A 12,448-nucleotide genomic window follows, 5' to 3' on the forward strand; every position below is an offset into this window, starting at 1 on the left:
AAATACAATTAGATAGATAGATAGATAGATGGATCAATGGATGGATTGATGGATGGATGGATGGATAGATAGATAGATAGATAGATAGATAGATAGATAGATAGATAGATAGATAGATAGATAGATAGATAGATATGGTGTCTGATACCGAAAATAATTATATAATAAAATACAATAACTTTCATGGAATCATTAAGGTTTAGAAGTTAGTTCAGTTATGTCCTGCATCCTTTGAGTTTTATAACTCCTGCTTAGTTCCGAAGTGTCCTGAATTTAACAGAGAACGCCCCCTCGCTTTGATCGTAAGCTGCATTGTCTATGGCCATTTTTAACTCTTTTTGATTTCTGTCTATAAAGAAATTGAAACAGCCTTCACCGGTCTCGCATCGCCTTCCTGCTTCCAACATGAAGAGATTCCTGGTGTGAAAGCCATATCGGCGTATGTATTTAAGCGGCCACTTAATCTTGATTTCTTGTCTGTTGAAATCGCCAAGGTCTATTGAATCCTTGGTGACAAAGAGTTTGTAATTTGCACCGTTTTCCAAATTCAGTCTTCTTGAAGTTTCAGTTTCCTGCACGCCAACATCAAACACTTGTGCTGAAAAATAAAGGTCTCGTTAAAGGGCTTATTATATTTTTTTTACAATTGTATCTTAATAATTAGACAAGTATCTATTGAATAAATTTAAAACATGGAATTATTAGTTTATTAAAAGCATTAGTTTATCATTAATATTTGAGTATGGAAAATGAAAGGCATAGAGGCAAAATTATTTATGTTTTTAGCACATAAACTGGACGAAATTAAGCCACCGATTTGGACACCTGGAGTAGTCGAATCTCTTATTGAGATTTTTTTCAAATCTGAAAAGAAACCCCGAATTTAGCCCACCCATCTCCTTTATAAAAAATAAGTGGATCTCGAGAGAAAAGTCAACTATTCATAAGGTCAAAAATAGACAGAGCCACCCCACCCAACATCCCACGCCAAGGGGAGGGAGTTTGTTTCATGTTCAAGCACCTGGGGTATTTTACTTTAATTATGAGTTCTATTTACTGACGACTATTAAAGCCAGTTCAAATATCTTTATATTACAAAAACCATATTATTATTGAATCTCGCATTTTAACACAATGGTACATGTATATTATAATTTTGCGTTACCTTCCCACTCGGCAACGAAAATATTTCCGCTGTTGTTCATGCACAGAACACGAGGAAAATGTAGGTCGTTGTGTTTAATATCGCGGAGGAACTGTCCATCTTGATCTATGATGTGAATACACTGGCTGTTACTCTCTGCAGTCAGGATCTGACTCTGGCTATCTGTTGCGATGCCACTTGGAAAAAATAATCCCTCGGTAGTACCCGGAGAACCAGTATATATAAACCGCAGTTTACCGGTCTGATTCACTACAACTATTGCACCTGCTCCATAGTCAGATACACATATATCTAGGTTCTTATTTTCACAAATGAATTTGTTGTAGTACCCGAAGGAATAGAGAGGCTTGCCATTACTGTTAACACGAATGGTTTGTTTTTTGGATGAGTCGGTGTAGCGCACAACTTGTGTTTGTTTTTCATCATAACTGACCTCCAGAACCAGGATGTCACCAGTGTGAGTTCCACATATTGATCGTGGTGTCCAACTTCCTAGTCTTGTCACCACCTGTATCTGATTACTCCTTACTTTATTCACAGTTCTATCTTTTGGGTCAGTATACAAGAGGTCTCCATTCCTTGTGATTGCTATATTCCAAGGCCAGTTTCCTGATTTGGTTTGAATTGACGAAAGTAATTCACCTTGCAAGTTGTAAAGCTTTATGGTGCTGTCTTGACCAGATGTCCAAATTTCATTGTCATTCAAGCAAACCAAACTATTCAAGACCCCTTGACCGGCGTTTCTAGCAACTATGATTTTCGGTTCTTTAGGCATCGAGGCTTCTTTTCCTGTAGTATTTATTGTGAATTCATTCTCGTATTCTGCATTTACATCAGACACCAGATTTCCCATTGCGGATTCATTCTCATACATTGAATCAGACATCGATGATAGAGAACCAAATTGTTCTTGAAGCTTTTTTGTATCAATCTTCTGAGAATGGAACCTCGGTAAGGAAACGTTGACTTCAGGCGGCAAGTTCCTAAATTCCGTATTCCTGGATTTGTTACTGAAGACAAAGGACATATCATTTGAGACAAGCACTTTCTTCAAATTAATAATGACTTGCTGTATTTCAAAAATAATTTGATTTATTTCTTCCTGTTGTTTATCTAGCACACCAATTTGATAGGATTCTATCTCGTGAATTTTAGATTTTAGAATCTTGACGACAGCGTCTATTTCTCTGTGCCAGATTTCTCCCTGAGTGTCAATATCTGTTGTCAATACATTTGTCTTTTCTTTAAGGTTGGCCTTTTTTATTTGGATGTTTGATGAAAATTTCTGATGATTAGGGTATATTGATTTTTCTAATTCTTTCAAATCTTCTTGCAAGTCTTTATTTTTTTTTTCAAAAATTGTCATAATGTTAACAAATTCATGGCGCCTGTGATCTTGAGAAGATGCACATTGCACACAAATAGGAATTTTACATTGTTCGCAAAAAAGTTCACACTGCCTGGTAGTGTGCTGCGTACAAGTAGGATAATTAGGGGTAGAACTCCGCTGTTCGAAGGGCACCACTTTATGAGATTTCGACAAATCTGAAAGATGTTCACCAACACAGCTTTTACACAGACAGCTATTACAAACATCACAATGCATCGAGGGGATAGAGACTGCACAGATGGAGCACCGTAAGACATCTTGCGCTCTGCACTGAGGATCCATAGTGTCATGTCTTATCTGGACATAACTATTTTTAAAATTAACCTGTAAGAGACAATGGTGTATTCATTTATCAAGATATGATTAAGATTTTAAAAAGAATAGCGAGCATATATCTAAAACATAAGAAAGAATATGAATTCTCACCCTTCACATATTTACGCATTAAAACATGACACTGGTAGAAGATAAATAATCCGCTTTGTGAATAAGTGAAAACGTTCGGAAATCATTTATCGACCGTATAAGATAATCAGTTATACCTGACTGTATGAAAGAATGATAGTTGATATACAGCCAACCAAATAGTTTTATATCAATCTAAAATTTACAAACCTTTTCACTACACCATGATGAATCACCCTACTCTTCCTGGTGTAGCGATCTAAAAAAAAATAAAATATCACATGATGTAAACACTTAATATAAACAAGTATTTTATCATCCTTTCAAATTAAAAGCCATTATCTCTGTTATACAATTGTGGGAAAGGATGTCAAAGCTAGCTCTACCAGTGTTTGTCAATTATGTAACATGAAAATTTCAAATTAATAAATCCAAATTCAAGTTAAATTATTCTCTCACTATATAATTATTTTGTGTTACATAAGGTACACTATTTTTATTAGAATATAAAATGACAGGAACAGATAAGTAGAATTGGATTGAATGATAATACATATATTTTACATGAAAACCGACAACATTAAATTACCGGTATTTCATTATAAATGAATAGATTTATTAAAGGCTTGACGCATTTTCTTATATTGAAAGAAAAAATGATACAATTTAAAATGGCAAAAAATGAACATGAATGAGATTTATGTGAAGTGAACTTTAAACAATAATTGAAACATATTTGTCTATTTTCTAAGCAACTTTTACGTTTGACTTGTTTGCCTTTTAATTTTACTCTGCACGCAAATGCAATGTAAAAAAAATGGTTAACGCCTTAACTTATAACGAAGCGGGGCTACTGTCTGTTTGTATTTTCAACTGACCACGAATTGATCACGTAGATTCGATAGCTAACTTGATGCGTCAGTCATGCTATGTATATTGTAAGCACATCAATTTGCCAATATCGATATCTATATTGCAATTAAGTCTAAACTGTACTCCGATGCAAATGCAGACAATGTGCTTAAACTGATCCAGCTACTGGCAACTCGATCGTCCTTGTGAATAAACCAGAGTGTAGCGTGCACATTTTTGTTGCAGTTTGCACATTTGATCTATCAATTTAGCTCTAATTCTTAACAAAACGATTATCGGTCTGCCAACATATACTTAAAAGATAAAACCTTAGATCACTGCATTTTTTTATACAGCATATTTCAATGTGCATAAAATACCAGTTAAGACTGGATACAGTATGTGATGACTGTAATGAGTTCATTTGTTAACAGTGTGCCTAAACAGACCACAAGGATCACGAATTGAAAATAAAACCCACAGCAGCCATTCTACGGAGAAGAGAGCTAAAGAACACAATTTTTCTAAATATAAGTAAGAAGACGTGCAAGAGATTAAAGAGAATACAGAAGGAACCCAAACAACTGGAAGACAACCAGAGACGTTGTGTTTCTTAGGTTTCGAATCTTAAGAAACTTTATGAAGCTATTGTGTCAAAACTTAATGAAATTAAAAAGAAAACTGAAAACCCACAAAAGGAAAATATGGAAAGAAAAAATGCTGGTGAGAGAGAGAAAAGCAAATCTTGAGAAGAAAAAAATGATTGGTTGTTAGATCTTGTTAAAGTTCTCTGAGAAATACACGGTACTATATCAGATATAGTTTTGATAGACAACCTCAGAGATTTAAAAAGACTCATGCTAATTAGAGAAAGAGATGTTCAGAACAGGGTTCATTCGGTGTGATACAGAAAAGGGGAAATGGGGAAGGATTACTGGATTCCATTATGGGACGAACTTATAAATTAGTTAATTTAAATAAGAAGACCATCGGGTATGGTGTACATTAATGTATTAAATGAAGTCAATTTAGTAAAGAGATGAATAAAAATGATATGGGGGCATAAGTATTGGTGTCTTTACTGTCAGTTAATATTATTTGACATATTTTGAACGAGTTGAAATGACAAAGAAAAGGCGATATAGCTATGAAAAAATGGTACGAGTGTATTTACTGAGTATTAACGGGGATGTGTATGTCGCTGAACTTATTTAACTCTTAATTTTACCTCAGTGCCCGTAAGGCTTACTCTCATCAGCCCGGTGTACAGTTCCTGATACTCATAGACATATATGCCGATCGGCATATATGTCTATATATATATCATACAAATGAACTCAATATCATCCCAAGTTGTACTCGTACAACCTGGGTTTGGGTAGTTTACGCTTTATAATCCGCGAAGCGGATAATAAAAAAAACATAATTTGCTCCAACCCAGGTTATACGAGTATAACTTGGGATGATATTTAGTTCATTTCTATGATATATAGACATATATGCCGATTAACAGAAATGAAAATGACGGTCGCATCAAAGAGATGTCAAGCGGACCCACCCAGCAGACGTCAGGTCAGACAAGTGACACTGACATGTGACGTCATCCGTGGAAACGAGTATCAGGGGGAAGGTCAAAGCAAGCTTATGATTAAAATATCCAGACGTATAAAAACAGTTATCAAAATGCACTTCTGATACATTATAGTTTCAGTCTTACTACGATACCAAAATTCACGAAATTCATATTCATCGAGAAGGAACATTTCCATTTCTAATCCTCATCATCTTCTAAAACACAGAAAAAAGATAATTGTATACTAATACTATATGGCCTAAAGAGTACCTTGATGATTCTAGCAACATAATTTTCCGAACAATGAATTTCAAAAGCAGAGACATCAAGTTTTATTCAATTGAATAAGCACTTTGCATATTCTATGTTCAGTAGCAGAAGTCACTGCAAAATCAGTGCATGGTCAAAAGAGCACCCATTTTCTACCACCCCTTAAAGAATAAATGTGCAAATTTATCAAGATGCATTGTGTAATAAAATGATTAATATATTTAAAGATATAACATATAATAGAACATATCCCTAATTTCCTTTGAAGGGCAACCGTTTCACTTCTATGCTTACAGGGGCCTGGATGGTCAACAGATCTACCGAAAATTTTAAGATATGATTTGTTAAGGTCATAAACTATTATTTAGTAAAGGAAAATTTATATATTTTAACATTAAAATTTGGTAATATTTTCCTTTATTTTTAGATAGAGCTCTTCTTCTAAAGGAGATCAATACAGTCTAAAATGGCCACGGCCATCAAGCCCTCTTAAAAAAGATAAAATATAAAATCGAAGGATTATTCTTGTAAACCTAATCTTTAAAACACCTTTTAATGGTGTATTTGTCTACTGTATCATATTTTGGTTGCAGTTAATGCTTTTCAGAGCATCTTGACACATATTCTGCTGTCTCAATTTTGTTATCATGAGTGAATGATTTTTAATCTAATTAAACGAAATATATGTTTGTAGAACATAAAATTCTGTTAATACTGTAGTTTAAAAGCATTAAATAATGATCTGCTATTTGAACGGTTTATAATAAATAAGAAGAACCGTTACAATATTTTTTTCAAGCAACGGAAATATCCTAGAGCCATTGGAATTCATCGTTAGATTTTTCTGAACATATCTCTCTCACGCACACATTTTAAAGATGCACTCAAACACGCATATGGAATCAACATATATAATAGGTTTTTTTGTTCCAATAGTTAAATACTACATAAGAAATTATCTATTTAAACAATCTTAAAAAAAAAAGAAAGTCAAAAATGATTGGCGGTGGTATCTGGTTAGGCACCTAATTATATGATAGCTTTAGCCCAGCATTGAATGAAAAACCTTGGTTTTCTATTTGTCACATTTGTTTTCAAATAGTTTTAAAGAAATTTGAATTTGACAGAGAACGCCTCATCTTCTTTGTTGACCCTTGTTGCCTTATCAAGGGCCGACGTCAAGTGTTCTTGGTTTTGATGTACTAGAAAATTGAAAAATCCTTCCCCGGTTTCACATCGCCTCCCTGCTTCTAACGAGAAGAGAGTCCTGGAGTGGAAGCCATATCTGCGAATGTATTCAAACCGCCACTTGACTTTAACTTCTCGTTTGTCATAATCCCCCAGACCTATTGAAGCCATAGTGACATAGAGTTTGTACTGTCCGCAGTTCTCTAAATTTAGTCTTTTTGAACCTTCAGTTTCTTGCACGACCACATCAAACACTTGCGCTGAAAAAAATTGAAATCTCCTTAGATTTTCCCCCATATGACCATACTGACAAAATTAATATATTAACAGCTCTAGCCTTTAAATTTGCAGTTATCGCAGTTATTGCAGATGTAATGCGTACAAGGACTTATTAAATGAAAAGTAAGGTTATTTGCACATTGTTTTTGAAAACTTTAAATATGGTGTCATCTTTTTAATTTTGACCTTGCACACAATGCCAATGTTCTTACAGCATAAATACTGAACTGATCATTACTTGAATTCTGTCATATTAGTAATTCAATTAGTTTTAGCATGTTTCAAGAAAAGATTTTACCTTCCCACTCAGTCACAAAAAGTGTTCCACCTTTGCTTATACACAGAACACGAGGAAAATGTAAATCTTTGTGTTCCACATAGCGAAGAAACTGTCCATCTTGATCTAAGATGTGGATACGTTGTTCGATACTGTCTGCAGTCAAAATACGACCTTTGCCATCTGTTGCAATGCCACTTGGAAAAAATGATGCCTTTGTTGTACATTGGTAACCCCTGTATGTAAACCGCAATATACCAGTCTGATTAACCACTACTACTGCACCTGCCCCATAGTCAGATACACAGATATCCATGTTCCTATTCTCACAAATGATTTTTTTGTAGCAGCCGGGTGAATAGAGAGGTTGACCATTCTCATTAAATTGAATGGTTTGCGTTTTGGAAGAACCGGTGTAACGAACAACTTGTGTTTGTTTATCATCATGTCGCACTGAGAGCACCAGGACATCATCAGTGAGAGTACTGCAAATAGATCGTGGTACCCAACCTTTTACTATTGGAAGAGTCCATATCTGATCATTTTTTGTTTTGTTCACAGTTCTGTTTTGTGGGTCAGTATAGAAGAGATCTCCACTCTTTGTGATTGTAATATCCCATGGCCAGTTTCCTGACATGGTGTGAATTGAAGAAAGTAATTCCCCTTGCAAATTGTAAAGCTTTATTATGCTGCTCTGACCAGTTGTCCAGATTAATTCATCATTCAAGCAGACTGCAGTATTCAAGGTTCCAGTACCTGTGTTTCTGGCAACAATCATCTTTGGTTCATCAAGAAGCGAGTTTTCAGCATCTGTGGTCTTTACTGTTGAATCATTCTCGTATATCGAATCATCATCAGACACTTTTGTCTTCATTGCGAATTCATTCTCGTAGGTTAAATCAGGCATCATTGACAGAGAACCAAATTGTTCTTGAAGCTGTTTTGTATCAATATTCTCAGGGATGAACCTTGGTAATGACAGGCTGTGGTCAGGAGGCATTTCTCTGAATTCGTTATTCCTGGATCTGTAAGCATATACAAAGTTAATATCATTTGAGTCTAATGCTTTCTTCAAATCAAGAATTGTCTGTTCTATTTCATCCATGATTTGATTTGTTTCTTCTTGTTGTTTATTTAAGACAACCATTTGTTTGGATTCAATCTTCTTGACTTCAGATTTTAGATGTTTCATTATGACGTCTATTTCTCTGTGCCAGACCTTCCCTTGAGCATCGATATCTGTTGCCATTATCTTTGCCGTTTCTTGAATATCGGTTATCTTTATTTGGATGGTTGATGCAAATGTTTGATAATTATGATATAATGATCTTTCTAATTCGTCCAAATCTTTTTGTAAGGCTTTTTGTTTGCTTTTCAAATTTTTTAGCATGTCAACAAATTTATGACCTCGGTGACATTTAGAAGATGCACATTGCACACAAATAGGAATGTCACATTGTTCACAATGAAGTTCACATTGCCTTGTGGTGTGCTTTGTACATCTAGGATAGTTAGGTGTTGCGTTCCGCTGTTCGAATGGCACCACTTTATGAGATTTAGACAAATCTGAGAGATGTTCACCAACACAGCTTTTGCAAAGGCAGACATTACAAGCATCACAATGCATCGAGGGGAAGGATCTTTCACATATATAGCACCGTACGGCATCCTGGGCTCTGCATTGGGGGTCCATGCTTTACGTCTTATTTGAATGTAGACATTTGTAACTAACCTTTAAAACGATAAAGTTAGATTATGCACATAATATTATCTAAGTAGATAATTAACATTCTAAAAGTATCGTCTTGTTGTGTGCTTAAGCAGGAAATGTATCATCACAAAATCACAAAAATCGAAAGAGCTTTCTGAAAATAATGAACCAAATGTATTATACAAATGTAGATAATTGTGTGGCATGACATCTATGAAATTGCTAGAATAAAGTCATAAAATATATACATTTACAAGCTTCAAACCTTGTCATTCATCATAATGTAAATCCATTGCGCTAAACTTCCTGGTCTGGCGATACATAAAAAAACCCTAGATATCACTTGGCAATGTTTGGCTTTACTCGTTATCAGATTATAATTTGTTGCCGTATATCAAACATTCCAACTGCCGCTAGAGTTCGGCGTAATGAACGAAATCTTTTAAATGGAAATTGTTCATAGCACGATTTGTTAATGTTTTGCTTTTTTCACTGTTTATCAATACAAGGCAAGCAACTTCAGTTTAAGCATATTAATGTATACTAAACTCTTTATTTACAACACTTTCACAACGTAATATATTAAATTTACCCCGAATAATGCATGTACACTGCCCTATTTTTTCAGTTCTACAAACGAAGATTCATTTTCTTCCTTTTTACATGTAGTGTAATAGACATTAGAACCTGATATAATTCTAGTTTTCCTTTTCTTGCAATTGGTGGGGGAAGTCATTGTGGGAATTTACATTATAGGGATATCAAATTCAGCTTGTTTGAACTTGAACTGTAAGAATCGTGTATCTGCCGCACACAACAAAGCAGGGGTATGAGAACTGCCAGTTGTAATGGCAAATAACTAAATCACTAGACTAGCAGAGGGTTTTTGATTTTATCAGTAAATTACTGCATATTTGAATAATCAATGCTTGGGACTTGGTATATTGAATGCTACCTTGTATGCTTTGAATATTCAGTATATTTAATATAACAATTTCTTCAATGCATGTGTATTATATAATATATGAATAATGGAATAATTGTTTGTGTCATCTTGTAAAATAAAGAAAAAAACGACATTATTCGTCAATTCGTTTATGTGCATAGTAGCAGCTATAAAGTATACATATATAGATATGATATATCCTTGGACTATCTTTCAAACTATAATAAGTAAACTAGAAGGACTGTCAGCAAGCTCATAATGATACCCTCGCTAAGAAAATAAAACAAATCAAGTGTTTCTTTATTTGAAAGTAACAGATGCCCCATTTTTCGGAAAATGACCTTAAACTAGCATTAATTACCGAACCTCACGGTCAGGACGTATACATGTAAAAGGTCACAATCTTTGTGATTAATGTTGACCTCTTATAATTTTTCATTACAGGATATGGCTTAGACAGGAATTAAACAGTTTCTTTTTTAAAATAACATTAAACTTGCACAACTAACCCTGGGTAAAATTTTTGACACGCCCTTATGTCATAAGCAATCTTTATGTAAAGTAGACACTTCCGATGTTTTTCATAAGAGTATAGAGCAGACACAAATTATGAACTTGTTTAATGACCTTGAACATTCCTAAATGACCTTGGGTCAAAATCATGACATCGCCTAATAAGCAATCTTTGCGTAAAGTAAGAGTTGTCAATGTTCCTTAATGAGAAAGATATGGACCAGACATGATTGTACAGACAGACGGACAAACAAAAGCTACATTTATGTCTCTTGACTCAGTCAATTGATTAATTTATGTAAATATTATAGCGGTATTAGTTTTTAATCTCGACTTATACAACAATTTAAGCATATCACAAATGATGGAGGAAATTATATGCTTTTTTAACAACTCATTGGCTCTTAGGGTACATGACAGTCATTAAAAAAACTCTTTTCGAATATTTTTGAAATATGTCTACTTTTCGTTTTTCAAATAGAGAAATGTGGTTATTATTGGAAATACTTTTTCAGAATGGATAGAAAAAAAAATTATATTATATTGCCTTTTATCTCTGTATGTTTTATGATGACATCGAGGCTCTGTCGATCCGATACTTATTAATTCTGAAAAAGAAAAATTAAAAATTATTTTTGTTTGGAATAATTCTAGACATAGTGCTATAGATGCAATTTTAAAGCAGCATTGTGTACAAGGTTTTGTCATTAGTAATTATCTGTTTTAAATAGTGATATCAGTCAACTGCATTACCTGCGTGGAGACGAATATAATCAAGACATGAATTTTTTGGTTTTGTGTTTTAAAACAGAATTGAATCTTTCATGCAAAAATTAATGAGAGGAAAAAATTTGTCTTATCTGAACTCCCTCAATGTTTGAAAATGCATCGATTTTCTGTCAAGATATGTTTTTGACGTGGTTTATTTGTACAAGTTTTTGATGCGTCATTAATAAATGACATTATTTCGTCAATGACTATTTAGTTGTTTTTTAAGGTAAAAAATTAACAAACTGCAGTTCATAGATGGGACGAAAGATTTAAGTCTATTAATGGAATAGGCTTTATTGGTAATTGTTAAGATCAATGTATGGGCATAAAGATATTTATTTCAGTTACACATTTTATTCACTGTCAAAATGTTCAATATTAGTTGCACAAGACATTTAAATCAAACAAACAGATAAGTGCACAGATCGTCAATGCTTCCATGCACCAAGTCCATTTGTTAGAACTTTGGATAAGCTGCTTTTAAACTAGACCTTTCAATGAATCATGCGAAATAACTCATTAGCAATGATGAATAAGAATGAATTTAAATATGAAATTCAAACAAGTATCTTCGTAAACTTTTACGAAGTTGATTGCCTGCATGTTTTAGAAATACCTATTTATCATAGGTGACCTTTTTGCATTCCCTATGATACTTTAGTTTGAAAACTCAGATTCGACTACTAGTATAATCCCGGATAGCATGCTAACATTAGGCCACGAGACATGATCAATAATACATTTATCTAACGAATGTCAATGTTTTAACAACATGTTTCATCTGTTTATGAAAAATACTGATACAGGCTCATATCCACATTTTTAAATCTTAGTTCCAGAAAATTAGAATCCTAGTAATGTAATCATCTACTCTCCTGAGTTTACTCCGCTTCACCTTTTTCCTCGTTCATTCCTATGCTATTGTCACACGAATGGTTCATTTGTATTTCTTTCATACAGAGTAAAATAGTTCATGTTTTACAGGAAACAGTATTTCAGGTTTTTTAAATTCATCATACCCATAAACGATAAAGCTACAATCTTTCTAAAGTTGTAAGTGTACATCAATATATGTAACCAACCAACAAAATTAAACAATAACTGTTGG

General features: G+C 33.8%; 2 protein-coding genes across 4 annotated transcripts; both read right to left on the reverse strand.

Annotated features, from left to right (window-relative positions):
- Window positions 1-6: 6 nt before the first annotated feature.
- On the reverse strand, window positions 7-3,434 carry LOC128181130 (uncharacterized). Of its 2 annotated transcripts, none has more exons than XM_052849400.1 (3): window positions 3,171-3,434; window positions 1,166-2,879; window positions 7-598 (listed from the first exon to the last, which is right to left on the reverse strand). In XM_052849400.1, exons 2-3 carry the CDS (start codon window positions 2,835-2,837, stop codon window positions 252-254), a joined length of 2,019 nt encoding a protein of 672 aa, XP_052705360.1. In that variant the 5' UTR covers window positions 2,838-2,879; window positions 3,171-3,434; the 3' UTR covers window positions 7-251. The 2 variants fall into 2 exon arrangements, with proteins under 2 accessions (XP_052705360.1, XP_052705359.1); XM_052849399.1 differs by lacking the exon at window positions 3,171-3,434 and adding an exon at window positions 2,982-3,161.
- Window positions 3,435-5,520: 2,086 nt separating this feature from the next.
- LOC128179251 (uncharacterized) lies at window positions 5,521-9,505 on the reverse strand. Of its 2 annotated transcripts, none has more exons than XM_052846619.1 (3): window positions 9,376-9,505; window positions 7,421-9,131; window positions 5,521-7,103 (listed from the first exon to the last, which is right to left on the reverse strand). In XM_052846619.1, the coding sequence occupies exons 2-3, from the start codon at window positions 9,090-9,092 to the stop codon at window positions 6,760-6,762; spliced, it is 2,016 nt and encodes a 671-aa protein (XP_052702579.1). In that variant the 5' UTR covers window positions 9,093-9,131; window positions 9,376-9,505; the 3' UTR covers window positions 5,521-6,759. The 2 variants fall into 2 exon arrangements, with proteins under 2 accessions (XP_052702579.1, XP_052702578.1); XM_052846618.1 differs by having other exon boundaries at window positions 9,359-9,413.
- Window positions 9,506-12,448: the final 2,943 nt, after the last annotated feature.

This window comes from Crassostrea angulata, chromosome 4 (assembly GCF_025612915.1).
Source record: "Crassostrea angulata isolate pt1a10 chromosome 4, ASM2561291v2, whole genome shotgun sequence".
Lineage (NCBI taxonomy): Eukaryota > Metazoa > Mollusca > Bivalvia > Ostreida > Ostreidae > Magallana > Magallana angulata.

Bases quoted from the DNA above. Each gene is read 5' to 3' on its own strand.
- LOC128181130 (XM_052849400.1), bottom strand. From the start codon at position 2,837: ATGGATCCTCAGTGCAGAGCGCAAGATGTCTTACGGTGCTCCATCTGT. The intron at 599-1,165 runs GTAACGCAAAAT...TTTATTTTTCAG, and splicing joins TTTCGTTGCCGAGTGGGAAG to CACAAGTGTTTGATGTTGGC.
- LOC128179251 (XM_052846619.1), bottom strand. From the start codon at position 9,092: ATGGACCCCCAATGCAGAGCCCAGGATGCCGTACGGTGCTATATATGT. The intron at 7,104-7,420 runs GTAAAATCTTTT...AATTTTTTTCAG, and splicing joins TTTTGTGACTGAGTGGGAAG to CGCAAGTGTTTGATGTGGTC.